Source organism: Dunckerocampus dactyliophorus, chromosome 7 (assembly GCF_027744805.1).
Source record: "Dunckerocampus dactyliophorus isolate RoL2022-P2 chromosome 7, RoL_Ddac_1.1, whole genome shotgun sequence".
Lineage (NCBI taxonomy): Eukaryota > Metazoa > Chordata > Actinopteri > Syngnathiformes > Syngnathidae > Dunckerocampus > Dunckerocampus dactyliophorus.
The window spans coordinates 7,211,221-7,230,641 of NC_072825.1; the positions used below are offsets into that span (position 1 = coordinate 7,211,221).

Sequence of the window (19,421 nt, forward strand, 5' to 3'; positions counted from 1 at the left end):
CGGTGACCCTTCTCACTTTGTTCGACGGTCCTTGAACGCACCATAGTTGTGTTCTCCGACACTGCACAGACAAGGCTTATACTGTATTTTTCCTATTCGTCTTTCACCTCATATTTGTTCCCAAATGCTGTTACTGTGTGGGAATGCACAAAGGTAAGATTTTATGACGTTATGGAGCACGATGTTACACCATACAACGTTATAATCTTCTCTCTGAAAACAAACTCCAGGCTCACACTGGTGTTGCATGAATTCATTGTATTCATTTTGTGCTTATAAGTTGATGTTGGCTGTTTCTTAGTTTTATACACAATTACTAATAAATAAATAAAAATCTGATCGCTGTCATGTACGACCCCCTCACTTCTTTGTCCACCGGAGGTTTGTAGGAACACAAGCAGGTCCGTGGGTCCAAAAAGGTTGGGGACCACTGACACAGCGGATCTTTGATGAGCGTTTTTGTAGTAGGTCCTTAAAAACAGCACAGCACTCCTGTCCAATAGAGGATCTTTGACTAGTGTTTTTGCAGTACGTCCTTAAAAACAGCAGCGCAAACATGTCATATAGAGGATCTTTGACTAGTCATTTTTGCCGTAGGTCCTTAAAAACAGCACTCCTGTCGCAGAGAAGGTTTGGCATGTTGAGCTTTGATGCATTGTCACCTGTCCCCGACGTCCTCCCTGAGTATTTCATCATTCTCCAGTTCATGCTGTAGCACCTTGCAGGTAATTAATTTCATGCACATATCCCTTTTGCAATAAAAGGTTACACGCAAGCTAAAGAACTTGATTCCCTCCGACAAATTCCGGGGCCAGATAGTCAAATATGTGACACAAGCTGCAGCAGCTCCTCGCCTCTGAAGCGCAGCTTTTCCAGCCTTCAGCTTTTAAAAGAAAAAAAAAAACTCCTGTTGTACACAGAGCCTCACATCAGTGGTGCTTGGCTGTGCTTTGGTGATGATGTTCTCTCCCCCAGTGGGCAAGATTGTTTCCTACCTTATCTCAAAGTGCTCAGAGTGGTTGATTCAGCCGTCATTATCAATCTGTGCAAAGACGAAAAGTCGCTCTCAATTTTACTGCATGTCACAACTAGTAATATTTGCAACATGGTACCAAGTGCAAAAACGCATCACTAAAAATAAACCCGTACAGATAATTGGATGTGAAATTGGTGAGGTGTTGCTGCCACTGGTGATTAAATTCATCAGTCAGCTTTAAAAATAACAACTAATCTATGTTTTAAAAAGGTGAAGGTGTATAAACATCCAAAATATAGTTATGCAAATTAATTGCTAATATGAATGGAATATAAATATAAAATGAATATAAAGAAATTAATATAAGTATAAAATAATAAATAAGTACTAATTAAATGAGCTATCATAATCTAATCAAAATATTAAATTGATTAGAATTACGGTCCAAAAATGGAACAAATAAAAACTACTACCATTCGATTTTTATTTTCTGTCATTGTGGTTTACTTCCTCCAGAACCAGTTATTTCCCAGTTTAAAATGTACATATGCAAATCAAGTTAAACATTCTTGATGTCAGAGAACAGAGCCTTGAGGAACTCATATAATTAGGGCCAGATATCACCACAAACATAAAGTAGTTATTTTACAAAACTGTAATCAAAAACCCAGTAAATACAGTAAATACAGTGTTCCCTCATTTATCGCAGGGAATAGGTTCCCAAAAAAGCCCGCAATAAGTGAAATCTGCGAAGTAGCCAACTTTATTTGTTTTCAATTATCATATATGTTTTAAGGATGTAAAACCCCTCACAATACACTTTATACACTTTTCTCTCAAATTTCATTTGAATTTTAATGATCAATCTACTAGATTGGACACAATTAAGTGAGTCACCATATTCACTGCTTTGACTGTGCTTCGTCCTGGTGCGGTTCGGCTATAGCGTTTTTGTATCCTTGTTAAAATATATTGCTTTTGCCGTTGTTCTCCTCCTTGTCCTACTTCTTGAACCGAACATTCATTTAGTCGGTTAATCTTCTTCTTCTATTGTTTATTGGAGGTTAGCAAGCAGCTCTTTGCAGTTTGCTAGCGACGGCACGAAGGAGATTGATTGGCAATGGTCTACAGCCAATCAGGAAGCAGATCACAGTGGCCGGGTTCTCCCAATAAGGACTGTTGTGACTCTGTATTTAGCCGGCTATTGTCTGCTGTGGGTTCTTATTTGCTAGTACAGTAAACACACAGACTAGGTGGAGCTGCACACGTCTTCAACAAGAGTATATACAACACCCTCTACTGGTAGCAGCTGTAAATACAATAACATACATACAACAGAGCACCGATAGATTGCTCTAATACAGCACAAGGACGCAGAACTCAATGTGTGGTCATATGCTGCTAAAAAAAATATTCAAAATTGCACTTAAAAAACCTGTGAAACAGCGAATTCTCGAAAAGTGGACTGTGATGTAGTGAGGAACACTGTACTGTATATTGAGAAAAATTAGCATTATATATATATTTATTTTCTTATTGTGCCAATTAGAATATATTTGAATAAAATCAAGTTATTTTCAAAATCAAATCATTTTTCCCTTTAAATTTAATTTACACTAACCCAGTTACTGATTTTTAATGAACAGAAGGTGTCAGACAATAGAGCCTTGGGGGACTCACATGGAGGATCTTCTTTAGACAGAAAAGACGGAATCAACAGCGTGTTTACTGGTTGAAGCCAAATAGTGCAACAATAAATCATATTCTCAAAGATGAATTAATATTTCCATCCCCAGTGCTCTGTATTAAATGTAAAGCACAAAGAACAGCAACCGAAAAAAGCGCCCCTTCATTGAGTGTCTCCGCTATGAGCTTGAAGCCATTTTTCTCCCAACTGCTCCTCTTTGCCTGATTTCTTGTTTATGCTCCCATAAATGATGAGCTGTGGCTCCTGGATGCGTGTAAATCTCACACTTTAATTTATGGAAGTTAGACTCCGTGGGCTATAGCTATCTTATTTCACACTTTTATGACTTTCTGAACACCGACAAGTCCGCTCGGCCCATCTTGCCCAGCCAGAAGAGGACTTGAGGGATTTGGGCAAAGAGCCGTAACTTTCACATGGCATCAAATAGGACAACCCTTCATTCTGTGCACCTTGTTAACACTTTCCACGTTTTTTTTTTCTTTTTCCCTTTTTTTTTTACCCCCCTGAGGCCTGCAGGCTTCTTTTTTTATGGCAGATGGTCTCAGTCTTTACAAGTGCGGAATAAAACCGCTCATCTCGAACCTATTTCAATTCCCGCATCAACGCCCTCTGCCAAGGACAAGAAACACAGAAGAAGCCAGACATCGTAAAGTGGGCACCTCCCTCAAAGTCCACCTGAAAGGAGCTTTAGTACGTGAGAGACACCGCGGCAAAGAATGAGATTTTTCAACCATTTCTCTCTGATCATTCCGAGTGGGAGGTTAATTTTGTCATGCCTGAAAACAACCACCAACTGAGCAACAGCCAATGCGCTTGTAAATCTCACATGTAAGCCAACAAAATCTAAAAATAATCTGTCTTTATTTTGAATATAATGTCAATTCAGGGATCTGGCATTTCATAAAACATTTACGTCACCAAATGGTAGTGAATATGTTGTCATTAACCAAAACAGAAGCACAAACAGTTTTTAAGGACCTTCTGCAAAAAGGCTGTTTGGACACACTTCCTCATGCTATTGAATGAGAAAGTATCCAAACTTATTTGGATGACAGGGGGCAATGTGCTGTTTTTAGGAATCTAAAGCAAAAACACTAGTCAAATATATTCTTTGACAGGAGTGCCCTGCTGTTTTTAAGAACCTGCTGCAAAAATGCTAGTCAAAGAGCCTATACACAGTATGACCTGAGAGCTCTGCTGTTCATAGAAATCTGCTGCAAAAACACGAGTCAGAGATTTTCTATATGACAGGGGCACGCTGCTGTCTTGAAGGACTGGCTGCAAAAATGCTAGTCAAAGATTATATATATGACATGCTTCATCTGCTGTTTTTAGGAATCTGCTGCTAAAACACAAGTCAAAGATTCTCCACATGACAGAAATGCTCTGCTGTTTTTAAGGAGCTATTGCAAAAATGCTTTTCAAAGATCCTTATATGACAGGAGCGATGTCCTGTTTTTAGGAGTCTGATGCAAAAAGACTAGTCAAAGATTTTCTACATGATTACGAGTAAAACATCCTCTACAGTACAGGAGCGCTCTGCTGTTTTTAAGGACCTACCGCAAAAATGCTAGTTCAAGATCCTACGTAAGACAGGAGCGATCTTGTGTTTTTAAGTCTCAGCCGCGAAAAACACTAGTCAACAGAACAGGAGCAATCTGCTGTTGATGGGAGCGTTTAGCTGTTTTTCGGGACATACTACAAAATCAAGAGTGAAAGTTCTTATTAATGACTGGAGCGTTCTGCTGTTTACAGGGTTAGTTTGGATTTTTTGACATGACGTTGTACGACATCACCATCAGCAGTGTAGCGCATCAACAGTGACTTTCCCCCCACTTCGTCCCATGAGCCGCGTTCTGGTCAGTTTTTGGTGTTGAAGAAAGTAGTTGCGGCTAGTTGGTGAGGTCACTAAAGTAAAGTGCTTTGCTTCTCAAAACAATATGCCCTCAAAAGAGTAACACATTTGCATCACAAAAAAGTCAGATCTCACAATCGCTCAGTGTTATTGTCTCTCCCTTCGTGTCACTGCATTCTGCCGCCTGTCGAATGTTGCCTATGTGTTTCATAGTTTACATGCACGGATGACGACCACTGCGACGTGCGAGAGCTAAAGCGGACTTGTAATTATCCAGGCTCTAACAAGAAGAATATGTCTGAATCGCCATATACATCCCGAACTATCCCTTTAAGGACCTACTGAAAATACAGTGGTCAAAGATCTTCTACAGGGGTGCTTTGCTGTTTTTAAGAATCTGCTACAAATCTGCTACAAAAACGCTCAAGAGGCAGTCTGTTGCCATTCATGGGCTACATTTGGCGGGCGGATCCCCAGTTGAATAACAGGGTAGTTGTGATGCTCTGCCTAGCAACCAATGGCGATACAAACATGTGCTCAGTTCTGTTGGTTTGTGTTGCTATTTAGTACATAGGTTCTTAGTAAATCACAAATGGAAATGCTGCTGCACCATTTTGCCCTACGTGTGACAGAAAGATTTCTCCACATTTCTAAAGACCATTAACACAGTGAAAGAGAGACATTCTCACCCCTCACTTTTCATTTAATGACATGTCAACCTTTCTTCTTTAACCCATGCCTGCTTTCCTCCATCCCTCCACCATCCTCCTGTTCTCACCTCTTTTTCACCTTGCATCCACTTCCTCTTCCTCTCTTGACTCCTCCCACGGCCCTCTCGACTGTTTATCACCTCGCCAACAGTCTGCCCTCCTGTTCTTGGTTCACCTGCAGTTCAATCCCTTTAGCACCGCTAACAGCTCTCTAGGAGTGAGGCAGGCTGGAGGGGGGGGCAGGCGGGTTGAGGGATAAAAAAGGGAGGAAAGTGAAGGACGACGGAGGTCAAACATGGGTTAACATTCAGCATCACACATGTCAGTTAAGTTGCCTCCCCCAAGGGAAGCCATAAGTGGGAGGAGGGGGGAAGGCAAAACGACACAGGGAGGGAAGGTTGATCGCCAAGCTGAGTCAGCAAGAGCGGAAGGAAAAGGAGATGTTTGATTGCAGGTGCAGTGAGGCTGCGGGTGTTCTCTCTCGTCTCCCTTCATGCTCATTTTGATATCAAACTAACCTCTGGAAGAAAAAGGGAGGGAGCGAGCGAGAGAGAGAGTGAAAGTGTTGCCGCCAGGGCACCAACTGCAGGCAAAAGTGCTTTGCGATTTATGGAGGCTGCTTCCGGCGCTGTCACCTCATGAGAGGAAGATGGGGATTAAATCTAACAAAGGAGAACAAAAGGTGAGAGGTGAAAAAAAAAATTGAGTGTAGAGTAGAAAAGATGTGACGCATTGGACAACCCCTTTTACTCGCCATTCATGCTTTTCAATTACTAGCAGGTACTATTTATTTCCTCTTTACTTGCCGTGCCTCAGCACTTGACGCTGCTGTATTACACTCCACAGTCTCCACTTTGCCGTAGGGCTCCATGTCCTTGCCGCCCTGAGTCTCCGCTTGGATAAAATGTGTCTTCTTCCCGTGTTCCAAATGATGCTTGATGAGGCATGTTTTTTTTTTTTTTCATTTCCTGCGTGATGTTATGCATGACAACGGTCCTTTTGATCTTTTGGAGTTGAAAGTCACACAATGGAGTACGCTGAGGTCTTGCATGACGGTGGTTTGAGTTTTTGTGTGACTTTGGAGGTGTGTTTTTCCATTTGCTTTTGGTGGCCAAAGTTTTTGGAGTTTGAATGTTCTCCCTGTGCGTGTGTTTTCTCCGGCTTCTCCAGTTTCCTCCCACATTCCAAAAACATGCATGTTAGGTCAATTGGAGACTCTAAATTGCCCATAGGTATGAATGTGAGCTCTCTGTATGATGCAGTAGTGAGCATATTGTGAAATTAACTTTGCCAAAATGAACACTGAGGTGGAATTTTTGATGGAGCTCCTGTATTTGACCTCATTAGAGTGTATTGACGTTGCCAAACCGAACAAAAAGGCGGAATTTTGATGGAGCTCCTGTATTTGACCTCATTAGGATGTACCTAATGAAGCGTCCATTGAGTGGAAAGACTGCATACACTTATTAAACAGACACACAGCCATATAACCCATCTGCAGTGAGGACAGGACCTGCATTTGTTGTTTCATTTCCTGTGTAAGTGTTGTTAAGCACCAGAATTGGGCTCTTTATGTTTATGTGTTAAAGCTGCATATGCGTGTGCTCGCTACTGCTTGGAGAATGTGCTGATTGTCTGACGAAAGCCCGAAGGGCTCCTTTATGTAATTGAACAGAGCTGCTGCACTCAGATGAATCAGCTAGCCAATAAAACGCATTAGAATTGAATTGCAGGGGAAGCGCAAGCGAGCGAGGGAAGGGAGGAGAAGATACGAGCCATTATATAGATGTACTGTATGCAATGTGCATTCATCTGCATGTGCATATAGGTGTGTATATGTAAAGACAAGACAGCACATTGTATTTCATTTTCTTCTTTTTATGCATCTCCTAATTGGTGGAATAAACACCATTTTTCTCAAGAATAGTCCCTCATTCTGTATTGTAATGACGATTTTTTTTTTACCACCAAAATATCCCATAGGCTCCAAATTGAGATCATTTCCATGCTCGTCAACACCCTCGCTGACCTCTCATGCGCTATGGTTGGAGGCGTTGTCATTCGGGGAGCCACCGTGCACCATTACTTGTTTATTTTAATTTGACACGTCTCCATAGAGACTGCAGAGCTTTAGAAGAGGCTATTTGGAAAGTAGAGGGGGCAATGCATAGAAAAGTATAGAAGATGGACAGGGGATACGACATGAGCAGGGATTAGTTTTGGTCTCTTTGGTCGTTGTAATGAGCCAACGGGATAATTGGATTGAACATTTTATGAAAAGTTGAGGAACGTTGGCGGCAGAAGGCAAACATCATGGCGTCTGTGGCAGATAGTGATCGAAAGTAACATTGTAACAGATAGGCAGTCTCGAATTAGAGTTTGTGGAAAAGTGCGACCTGCCATTTTGAAATAATAACATTTTTTTTAGTATTTATGTTGTGACCTTCCTGAGCCATTTGTTTGCATTTATTTGCATTTTGCACAAACAATCAAACTATGATATTTTTGCCCAAGGTTATCATACCGTCAGATCATACCATCGGCCTTCTCTGTCCAGAACATGTACATTTTTGTCCTCAAAAGAGTACTTTTTCTCTTTGAGGTACAGGTAGGCTTCTTTTTTATGGTTGCCCACAGGCATGCATGGCACCTGTTGACCGTGTACTGGAAATGGTAACATCAATTCCAGTGTATAAGTTGCACCCACTAAATTTAGAGGGAAAAAAAATGATTTGCTCTTATATAAGCCGCACTGGTGTATAAGTCACACGTGTCCATGTCATAAAGTAGCATATTGTGGCGTGCACACGTCCATGAGGACCAGTCAGCTCTTCATTTGACAGGAGCCAATCATGAGCTATAAATAAACTCACAATGAGCTTGTCAACACATTGGAAACACATCTTACAAACAACATTAAACTCATCACACAGCAACTAACACTCGACCGTTATACCTCAGAAATATAGAAACATGTCAATATGAGTTTTATATTTAAAAAAAAAACAACATTTTAAAGTGTTTCCATAATGCATTTCATTTGAGAAAAACATTTCTTTGGAGGAAAGCATAGAAAGCATAGAAAATGGCTGCAATGTCCACCAAAGGGAGCCAGAGGACCCGAAGCCCAAAGCAAAAACAGGGAAGGTGACGTCATTGCAGCGCCCCAATGAATGTGTTGCTCAAACGCAATGCCGTATGGAAAAATGTTAAAATGTTGTTTTTTTTGTAATATTGGGACATGTTTGTATATTTGTATATACACCTTTTGAGTATTAAGCACAGTACGAGAGGCACAGTATTTAAACAATTACCAGTAGTTCTGAAGTGAAGGAGATGTCCTGAGATTAGAATTTGGCCATAAATTAGCTACACAGGGTTCAGTTTTTTTAAAAAGTAGCGGCTTATACACCGGAATTCACGGTACCTTGTATTACCTCCTTTTGCCAATGGAAACCCACCAATAGCAAGTATAGCCAAATAAGAACCACGGAGGGGACTGTGCAGTGCGCCACTTCTCCATACCTGCTTTCGTCTCGTGTACCACGAATTTTTGCCAATGGAAAGTTGACAATAGCAACTTGAGCTGAGAAATTACCATGCAGTGGACTGTGTAGTGCACCACTTCTTCTGACAAGGCCCTTATAAACAGTAACAAGACCCAATAGTAGGCACGCCGTATCCTTGGGAGCACTCCTGCGAGAAGGAGATACTAAAGAGAAACGTCATTATTGCGAGTGCCACCGCATCCATCCCTGGAAATAACATGGGCCGTGTGCCTGATTGGCAGCCATACAGCGTTAATGAATAACAATATGATGTGGCACGCCGGCGGCCAAGAGAACGACAGCTGCGGCACATTCTCCTTAATTAAGTCGGCGAGAGGAGGGGAGGGAACACAAGGAGGGAAAAGTGAGGGAAGGACAGAGGGAGGAGAGACCCGCAAGCTGTAAAATGGTGAGAAAGAAAAATGATTAGGTCATTGGTACTAAGAGGAATTAATCAGCGTCCAGTTAATTAGCGCTACAACCTTGATCATTAATCCTCGGCCTTCACACTCAGGCGTCGATCTCCCACACGCACACACACACATATAGACACTACGCCACCATGACTTGTATATTTATCTACAGTCGTGGAAAAAAATGATAAGACCACACTTATTTCTTCAGTTTCTTGTTCATTTTAATGCCTGATACAAATATAACAATGACAACAAAATAGCTCATAGGAGTTAAATTTTTTGGCAGTACAATGCTATAGCTATTCATGGAAGAACTTAAGTGATTTTGGTTATTATCAAGAAACCCATGGAAGGTGCTAGATATCAGCTCTTATGAAGTACCGGTATATTTGTTATCATCATTATATTTGTCTAAACAAATGTACCTTTAGTTGTACCAGGCATTAAAGTGGATCAATAAACTGAAGAAACAATGGTGGTCTAATCATTTTTTCCATGATTGTATTTCCATCAGACTTTATAGAATAGTAGGCCTTTATCGCCACATAAAACTCTTTACATCCACATGACAAAGTGGACATTTCTTTTAAAGAATGAAATAGTAAAAAGTAAGAACTGGGGGGTGGAGCGATGGTGCTGACAAGAGGAGAAGAGTTGCAAAAAGAGATTGATGAGCTCAGAGCCGGTGGGAGAAAGAGAGAAGAGACAGCAGAGTACTTACCAATAAATTAACTCCTGACTCGAAAGCCCTGTTTTGTGTGTGTGTGTGTGTGTGTGTGTGTGTGTGTGTGTGTGTCTTTGAAGATGTTGCAGCATGCCAGAATGTTGTGGATGCATGCATGTGTGAGAGAACAATACAGTGGAAGCTATTAAGGTCAAACACAATTTCAGAATGCCGGTCCGATTTGTTTGGATTTTTGCAGTTTCTACCACAGGAAACAATGGAAACAGTAGTACAGTAGAACAAGTACCCCTTCTGTTAATTACATTTATGCATGTCACTACGGTGTAAAAGTAAGTTAATTACTCTAAAATATGAAAACACTTCACATCCACCCATTTTCTATGCCGCTTATTCTCATTAGGGTTGCAGGGGTATGCTGGAGCCTATCCCAGCTGACTTTGGGCGAGAGGCAGGCTACACTCTGGACTGGTCGCAAGCCAATCGCAGGGCACATATAGACAAACAACCATTCACGCTCAAATTCATACCGACATATCATTCAATTCATATCGACAATTTCATTAACCTAACATGCATGTTTTTGGAGTGTGGGAGGAAACCGGAGTGCCCGGAGAAAACCCACACACGCACGGGGAGAACATGCAAACTCCACAGAGATGCCCAAGCGGCAAACCGAGCCCAAAGTGTATTGATTAGAAAAAATCAGTAAAAAATCAGTATAAATCCTGATCGTAACACGTATCCTGGACATTACGCCATATTTACGATTTTGAATCAGTGTCACCTTTGTTATTGTCTGAATTTTGGTGGAAAAAAAACACACAAATACTCTGAAGTTCACATTGGGTATCAAGGTAGAGGTCAACTCATTTGCATATCGTCTTCCATGATTCAATTTTAGTTACATTATGTGTGACTACGCTGGTTACGTCTGTGTTGCGTATTATTATTAAAATATAATAATAAATAATATGATATTTTAAATATCTTATTCTATTTTCCTTCATCTCTGTCTGTAATACCGTTTGTTGAGGTTCATGGGAAAAGTGTGGCAAAAAGCCAAAGAACAAGCAAAACACACGCAGTTAATCCTACGATGCTCTCATGACCTATGCCGTTGTCTGGCTTGGCGTCATGCACGACGGGCATCATTTTTTCAGAATAATCATTGCAAAAAAGCCAAAGAAAAAGCAAATTGTGCATTCTATCCTTTGACGCCTGCTGAACTGAGATCTTCGCTAACATTATGTGCGATACGCAGGATGTATCCTGTGAGCGGGTTTAGTGAGACTTGGAGGTATTTCTAAGATTGTACAAACTCAAGGACAGATTTGACTTGAGACTCTGATGACAAGCTTTGCTGAAAATGTCTTTTTTTGCAACAAAACCATGATGTTTTTTCATAAAAATGTTTTTTTTTTGCTATAATGTCATTTTTTTTTAATTTTCTATATATTTTTTTAAATATAATTTCAATTGTTAAAGTATGATATGTAAGGGGTTACAGACCCCCAGCACAGAAAACTGTGCCCTGTAGGTGGCGCCAGTGTTATCCATCTGCTGTGTATTTCTTTTCTACAATGTTGTAAAGATCTTGGATTTTCTCTACAAATCCACACCAAAATGTTGTGGAAATAGTTTGTTGTTGTTGTTGTTGTTTTCAACAAACATGCACACAAACTACATTGCATCCTATCTAGAACGCAGCTTGGCCTTTGTCCGAGGTAATGACATTGAGTTTTTTCAGGTAATACAAAATATCAGTTTTCTCCTATTTTTTTTTACCTTTTGTCCGGAATTCTACCAAACAAAAGAGCCTTTTCGCTGAAGTGAATTCTCGGATGAATGCTGACTCTCTCATGTGATGTCAACATTATTTTGGAATCAGTGCCGCTCGGAAAAAGCCCTCAAAAGCTAAATAAAAACACACACAGACACACACACACACACACACATCCTTTGATCCTTGTTGACCTGAGATCTTTGTTAGATTTGTTAACTTTATGTACAGTACAGTATGCAGAATGTCCCATATAGCGAGTTTTTGTGTAACTTTAAGGCGTATTTTTGCCCATGAATTGTACGATATCAAGTACATTAAACATTATACTTGATATGTTTTATTTTCTTTACAGAACGACATGAAGTTGGATGGGTTCTTGCCTGGCCCATGCCACACCCTTCCAGATCAGTTAGGTAATTTGTTACTTTTTAGTAACAAACATGCAAAAAACAAAAAAAATGGAGATTTGAGCATAAACACCATTAAGCGAAACTAAATGAAACTTTCTTATTAATTTTTGTAACTTTTTGTACAAAATCCGACTAAACACTGTTTTGCTGGAAAGGCTTGAGTAAGCAGCAAGTTACTGACTCAGGGTGTGATATGCTATATACAGTACAGTATGTTATCATATATATACAGGTATATATGATATGATATGATTGTTGCCCACTTCCTACATCGTCATTTTTGGGACACATCAGCTTTTGTTTTTGTCTCTAATCTCTTCTTTTTTTGTGTGTGTTTTGTTTTAACCTTTACCTCTCACACTACCTTGCATTGTTGTGCATCGATTCGGCAGTGTGTCTCGAGACGCCAGCTATTGTTCGTCTCAGAAGCAATGAGACCACCCCGGCGTGGTGTTGTTTCCATTGGGAACGCATCTGTCACGGACAGTGCCTCCATCTCTCCTGCCTCCATTGTAGCAATGGATGTGTGTCAGCGCAATAGAATGTGTCGCTATGTTGTGGTCTAGTTACCTTGTAGATGTGTTTCGCTGTCTACAACCCACTGTTTTGATGCATGGTATGTGTCTAGGCTCAATCTCTTGTGTTGAACATATAAATAAATCATATTTTTAAAAAGATAATCAATAGTATAATAGTAATAGTACATATAATAGTACATACAGTAAATAGCAGTGATAGTATACATAAATACAATTCTAAATATTCATTTTAAATATACATTTTGTATGCCACTTATCTTCACTAGTCAGCCAATCCCAGCGGGGCACATATAGACAAACAATCATTCACACTCACATTGATACCTATGGGGAATTTAGAGACTCCAATTAACCTAACATGCATGTTCATTGTAATTATTATTATAAATGGATAACCAATTTATTCCAAATAAATTTATTTTTATATAATTGAAACAATTATATAAAAGAACACAAAATAAATCACCTACAAAAATAAAACCAAAATAATGTAACAATTAAAAAAATTGATTAATATTATAAAAGTACTAAATAATACAGCCAATACTATTTTTTTTTTCAATACTAGGACTGAACTGTAGTGAACCTCAGTGTTTGGATGCATGCCTCCCCACTGTAGCATCCCCTTTTACCTCACCCTCCTGTGCAGTGTTTCATCTCATGTATTAAAAATAAATAAATAAAATAAAATAATATAAAACGCAATTAAAAATATATAATAAAACTTAACAATCATCTCACTTATATGTAATTAAAATGATAATAAGATAACACAAAGTAAATAAATAACATCATAGAAAATATGAAAAAAAATCATATATAATTTGTAAAACTATGGCAGAAATTGCCTCTGGTAAGGAACACTGGTACATCTCATAATATTAAATGAATCGAATAATATAATAAGAAAATGCTTATTTTACTGCAATATATATACGATCACGTTTGCAATTCATTTGCATTTTAAGCACTTTCCTCCTTCTCAAATACCGAAAAGCTATGTGGAACTAGAATCCTAATTATGCTGCAGCTCAGTTGCTGATTTAATAGACGACTATTACACTATGTGTCATGTTTTATGTGGAGCCATAACTTGGCCATTAAAGCCTCGCAGATGACCGTGTTAAAATGTCAATGCATGTTGTAGATGGACGAATAGCATTTGTTCATGTGTGTGTCTTTTCCCATTCCTCATCTGTCTGTCTGTATAGATAATGTGTCAGCCCCTCCTACTCCAACCACCCATCCAATCACCACCCATCCCTCCACCCCAACCCTCCTCCTCCCATCGGACCCGAAAGGTAACACACCAGCACTTTTTCTTGTTGTTTTAATCCTGCTTCTGTTGACCTTCATCTTCATGCTACCTCTGCACACTTTTGTTGTGCTGCAACCTTCTTTATTTACACATGCAAGCATGCATGCACACAATCACCCTTTCTTATCACTACCCACACATTTTGCTTCGTCAGCATTTGTGCAGCTATTGCATGCATGTGCGTGTTCCTGCCAGGATTACCCAGTGCCTTGTGCATACTGTTAATGAATCTGCACAAAGAGTAAGGTCTCCAGTTGACTGACACCATTTTTCTTTTGTGAGAAAAGAGGAACACTACACACAAGAATACACAAAATACAACAATTCTGTGTTTATGCATGCAGTGTCAGAAAGCAGACCAAGAGAGTGTGCCGTGAGAAAGAAAGACACATCGGAGATCCAGGTGGATGTCTAATCGTATCATCTCAGAAGAGTGCGACAGCTGTAGAAAGAGCTCACAGGAGTGTGTTTGCTACACACAAAGTCGTCTATTTATCTCATTCACAAACACTTGCTTTTCACCTGCAGCTTTCTCAAGAGGAGACTCCAAGCACATATTTTAGTTCTTTAGAGGCCGACATCTTTTGCAGGTAGATGTTGTTGACCTACTCTCGAGGTGCGTAAATGTCAAAGAGAGTCGCAGGGAAAAGCTACGTTGTGAGCATTAAACATTTAGTTGATGCTAGCGTCGTCTTCACAGGAAAAAAACACATTTACACAAGATCATTTTTAACTTATTGTCAGGTCGATACACTAAGTCATGGGGTCTCGACAGTGCCGAAAAGTTGTATCTGTAGCCGATGCATAAAAAAACAACCTGTCGTAAGAATGTGTGCGCCAGTCCGCCAACTTTGTACCTGGCGTACGCACTTTTTGGAGACATGGCAAAAAGGCGACATGTGTTAATTGGTGAAATGAAGTCACATGTTAGAAATGACTTTTAATCCTACATGCTATGGAAGCAAATACAGTCGTCCCACACCGCAATGCGGTTTGAATTTTGCAGCTTCACTCTATCATGTTTTTTCAAAACAAATTCATTAATAAATTATCACTGTTTTGTGGCCTAGTATTAGTAAAAATATGCATATTTAAATTTGACTTATTCTTGGCCTAAATTAAGCATGTTCAAGCATAAAAATGGCTAAATGAACGAAAATACAAATATAAAGCATTCAGTAGATGCAATTAAAGACATGATATGTAGTATTTGTCACCAGGGATGTCACACCTGATACACTCAACTCACAAGACAAGACGATGCATGATGCACGAGAGTGAGACGAGACGATATTTTAACATTACTTGAAAGGAAACTACATTGACAAAATATACTGTAAGAGTAGACAAACATTTATTTTTATTTAACTGAGTCACAAAACAATGCAGGTACGTTTTTAAAAGTTGTATAACTTTGTCTAAGCATGATGCTTTTAAGTGTTGAACATTTTTCCACAAATTGAAGCAAAAACTAAAAATGATAAGTTCAAATAACGATGGCAGTTGTAGCTACTAGTAATCATTTATGTTAATGTCAGCTATGTAAAGACACATGTAAAATAAACTGAAGATTGCAGCACAGTAGATTATTTTTATGTTCACACTAAAAGAATTACAGTTCTCAAGATACTTAGTGCTGAACCACCAAGTGAATAAGTCTGAAGTAGGCCGTAAATAGATTTTCTATGCTCTAACTATAAAAATATTCCATTTATAAATAAGGAATCCTACTTTGAAGAAATGCACATATCTCGGTCGGGTCTGGAACCAATTAACAGCGATAAACGAGGGATTGCTGTCAAGATTTATCAATAAAGAAAAACAGTGCTGTCTTGCATTTATTTACTTATTCTTTGTTTTGTCTTTAAATGCTTAATCTTTCATTGTTTTAACCGTCAAGCCTTTGTTGACTTCAAAAACATTTGTGGAAAGCGTTGCTATTTACAGTATGACTCAAACGTGAGTACAGTATCAGGGTGTTTTCAGGCAATTTTCCTATAGCCTAGAACATCTTTATGTACAGCAGCAATTCTTTTTTTCCATATCCTCAGAGAGTTCTTTGTCAGGAGGTGCCACGTTGAACTTACAGTGGCCAGTATGAGAATGTGAGAGAGCGATAACAACAATTTCAACACACTTGCTCCCCATTTACACGTAAGACACAAACCAGTCACTTCTCCCAGGGAGAAAAAATAGCTAATTGAAACCAATTAGTCCAGTTTAGCATAGCGTTGGATGTACTCACTTTTGCTGCTTTGATGTGGTTTGGACTGTGATGTAGTGCGCTCATTAGGATGCTGGTACTTGCTTTTTTTGCAGTCTTTTCCCCTGCCTCTATCACACTCTGCCTATGCCGACGTGTCTGCGTATTAATGATTCATGCTGTACCTCGTCGATGTTAAGGTGCAAGTGCTGCATCAATAACTCTGTGTCCTTGCTGCGTCCTTATTGGCTTCGCCGCTTCTCATCAGCACTCACTTTGCCGCATCATTGTGACTAACTGTCCTCAGTTAGCTTGTAGCTTCAGCTGTCTGATCAATCAATCCTGTGTGTCACACAAAATGCACGTATTCATGTCTTTCCAGCCATAGACATTCATAATGTAAACATAGAGTATATGTAATGTAACAATGTAAACATATCTGTCCGTTCATTCAAGGCAAACATTTCGGTCCATACACACATAATGATAGCCACGGTATGTCCATTCACATACACACAAAATACAAATATTGTTCTGTCCATTCACATGCACACATAATCCATATGTTTGCCTGTCTAATCACATACACACATTGAAAATACTGTAACTGTCAGTCCTGTCATGTGTACAGAGAATATAAACAACTGTCCATTCACACACACCAACAGACAATGCAGGCATTTGTCAGTCCAATCACATGCACATAATGTAAACATCTGTCTGTCCATTCACGCACACTGATAATGTAAACATACTGTCTGTTCATACAAGGCAAATATCCGCATTTCCATTTACACATACAGTTCATGCAAACACACACAATGGTACCACCAGTATGTCCATTCACGTACACAGGTGATGCAAATCTTTTGAGCATCAATATTTCCTGACGGGGAGAATTGCGCTAGCTAGTTAGCTACGTCGTTGGCAGGATTACGCATCCAATTTCCACTAAACTTTGTAGATGGACTGAAGAACCTATTCAATTTTGAGTGGAGATCCGCATAAAAGTGCAAATCGAGGAATTTCATTTCACATTTCGACATTTTTTTTTTTGTCATTAGTGCCCCGTTTGCACTGCATGATCTCTATTGACGCTTTTCCATATTTCATATGTTCTTGCCCTCAGTCTCCTCTCGGATAAAATGATTCTCCTCATGTCCAACAGACTAAAAGTAAATACAGGAGATGCTCATTCTCTTCCATTGTTGCTGTTGGTCTTGCCTGTCAGGGTCAATGCGCCGTGCTTTTCCCACTTTTCAAACTACTTTCAAATGCAAAGGAAATATTGAAGTCTATAATTATGAAATGTGTTATTTCAATTATTATAATAGATTTTTGTTCATGTAATGACCAAAATGTGCAGGTTTTCTCCTTTTCAGGTGGATGAATAACAAACATTAGTTTGTATCGCCAGCTGTCCGTGCTTCTACTTGTTTTATTCCCACTGAAGGAAAGCAAGCCTGTAACATTGTTAGCAAGGTCAACGTGAATGATACAACAAAATGCCACCAAAATTCCACTTGCTCTTTTCCTTCTCTGTCTCCCCTCACTCATCTGCAAGTTAAGTGGTTGATTTCATTTCCCAGCAGGTGGGGGGTTTGGTGTTTAAAGTTTCCCTCATTCAAAATGCATTGTGCTCTTTGCAGGTGCTCGGCTGGAATGGCTTTATTAAAAGCCCGGCCGTTGCTATTGCTTTATTCACTGTCCTTATTTCTACACCTATTTCTCACCCATTCTGTCAGTGCAGGTGGTGGCGGGGGGTGGTGATGAAAGGTGATAATGCAAGTCAGGTGGAAGATATCGACTTTTCTATCCCGTCTCCTTTCACTCACCCCACTTCTGGCACATTCTACCTACCTTTTTCCCCCCAGCTTATCCCCATCTCTCTCTTTTAATACTTCTTTCTCTTTGTCTCTATTCACTGGCACTCTCAGCGCTCATATATAGACTCACACTCTCCTCACACTCTCTTTGGCAGATCCCGGTGCAGTGGTGGAGACTCACAGCACAGTACCGTACGCAGTCATAGGGGGCGTGCTCGCACTGCTGGTGTTCACCGTCATCTGCGTCCTCATCGTCACCATCTGGTGCTCCGTCCGCCAGAAAGGTAAAACGTAGAGAAAATCCACAAGCAGAATTAATGAGTTACAAGTTGTACAGTGGACCCGGGAAATATTCCAAATTCATTTTAAGTATTTTAACACGTGCAACATAGAGGACATGAACTGTGAAAAACCCACTAAAGGCACTAAATCTACCCAATAACAGCCTTTTTATCTGCTGATCCATTCACATAATGCTAAATTCCCTCAATTCACTTACCCACACAATGCAAATATTTGTTTGTCCATTTAAATAATGTAAATGACACAGACGATGCAAACTGTTTAATGTATGTCCATTCACATACACACATAAAATAGTTTGTCCATTCACACAAAAACAACGAATATGTGTCCATTCACACACACACACACACACACCATGAAAATGTGTGTCCATTCCCATATACAGTGCACATAATATAAACACCTGTCTGTCCATTCACGCACACACAAACGCAATGCACACATCCATTTGATTCACCGACACACAATGTAAATAATTTCCATTCACATACATCCATCTATTATGCTGGAGCCTATCCCAGCTGACTTCGGGCGACAGGCGGGGTACACCCTGGACTGGTCGCCAGCCAATCGCAGGACACATATAGACAAACAATCATTTACACTCACATTCATACAATTCATAGTCACCAATTAACCTAACATGCATGTTTTTGGAATGTGGGAGGAACCCGGCGTACCCGCACGCACGCACGGAGAGAACATGCAAACTCCACACAGAAATGCCCAAGGGAGAATCTTACCCAGGTCTTACCGATCTCCAGACTGTTACTGTTCTGGCCAACATGCTAACCACTAGACCATTCACATACTCACATAATGTAAAGGAATTCTATCCTTTCACATTCCACAACATCGTACAAACATATCTGCCCTTCACGTAATACTGTATGCATGTTGGTTTATCCGTTCACATGCAAAGCAAACATCTGTCCTTTCATGCAATGACATACACACACGCCATGTAAATATTTGTCTCTCCATTACCAAAATGCAAGCATTTGTACTGTATGTCTACTGTATACACACACACAATGCAAGCATCTGGTGGGCAATTCACCAGCATCCATAATCTAAAAATGTGCCTGTCTATTCACATGCAGACATAGTGTAAACATATCTGCCCTTTTACACAAGA

At 39.8% G+C, this 19,421-nt stretch overlaps 1 protein-coding gene across 8 annotated transcripts in view; it reads left to right on the plus strand.

The window, feature by feature from the left end:
• cadm4 (cell adhesion molecule 4) overlaps positions 1-19,421 on the plus strand; it is a 238,338-nt gene that overhangs the window by 215,364 nt on the left and 3,553 nt on the right. For 3 of the 8 annotated variants that reach the window (XM_054781066.1, XM_054781067.1, XM_054781065.1), the window contains exons 7-8: positions 13,842-13,931; positions 18,133-18,261. In XM_054781066.1, the coding sequence (XP_054637041.1) occupies positions 13,842-13,931; positions 18,133-18,261 (219 nt within the window). Of the gene's footprint in view, positions 1-12,033; positions 12,095-13,841; positions 13,932-18,132; positions 18,262-19,421 lie in introns of those variants that run through there. The other 5 variants (XR_008571958.1, XR_008571959.1, XM_054781070.1 and 2 more) reach the window with 3 other exon arrangements.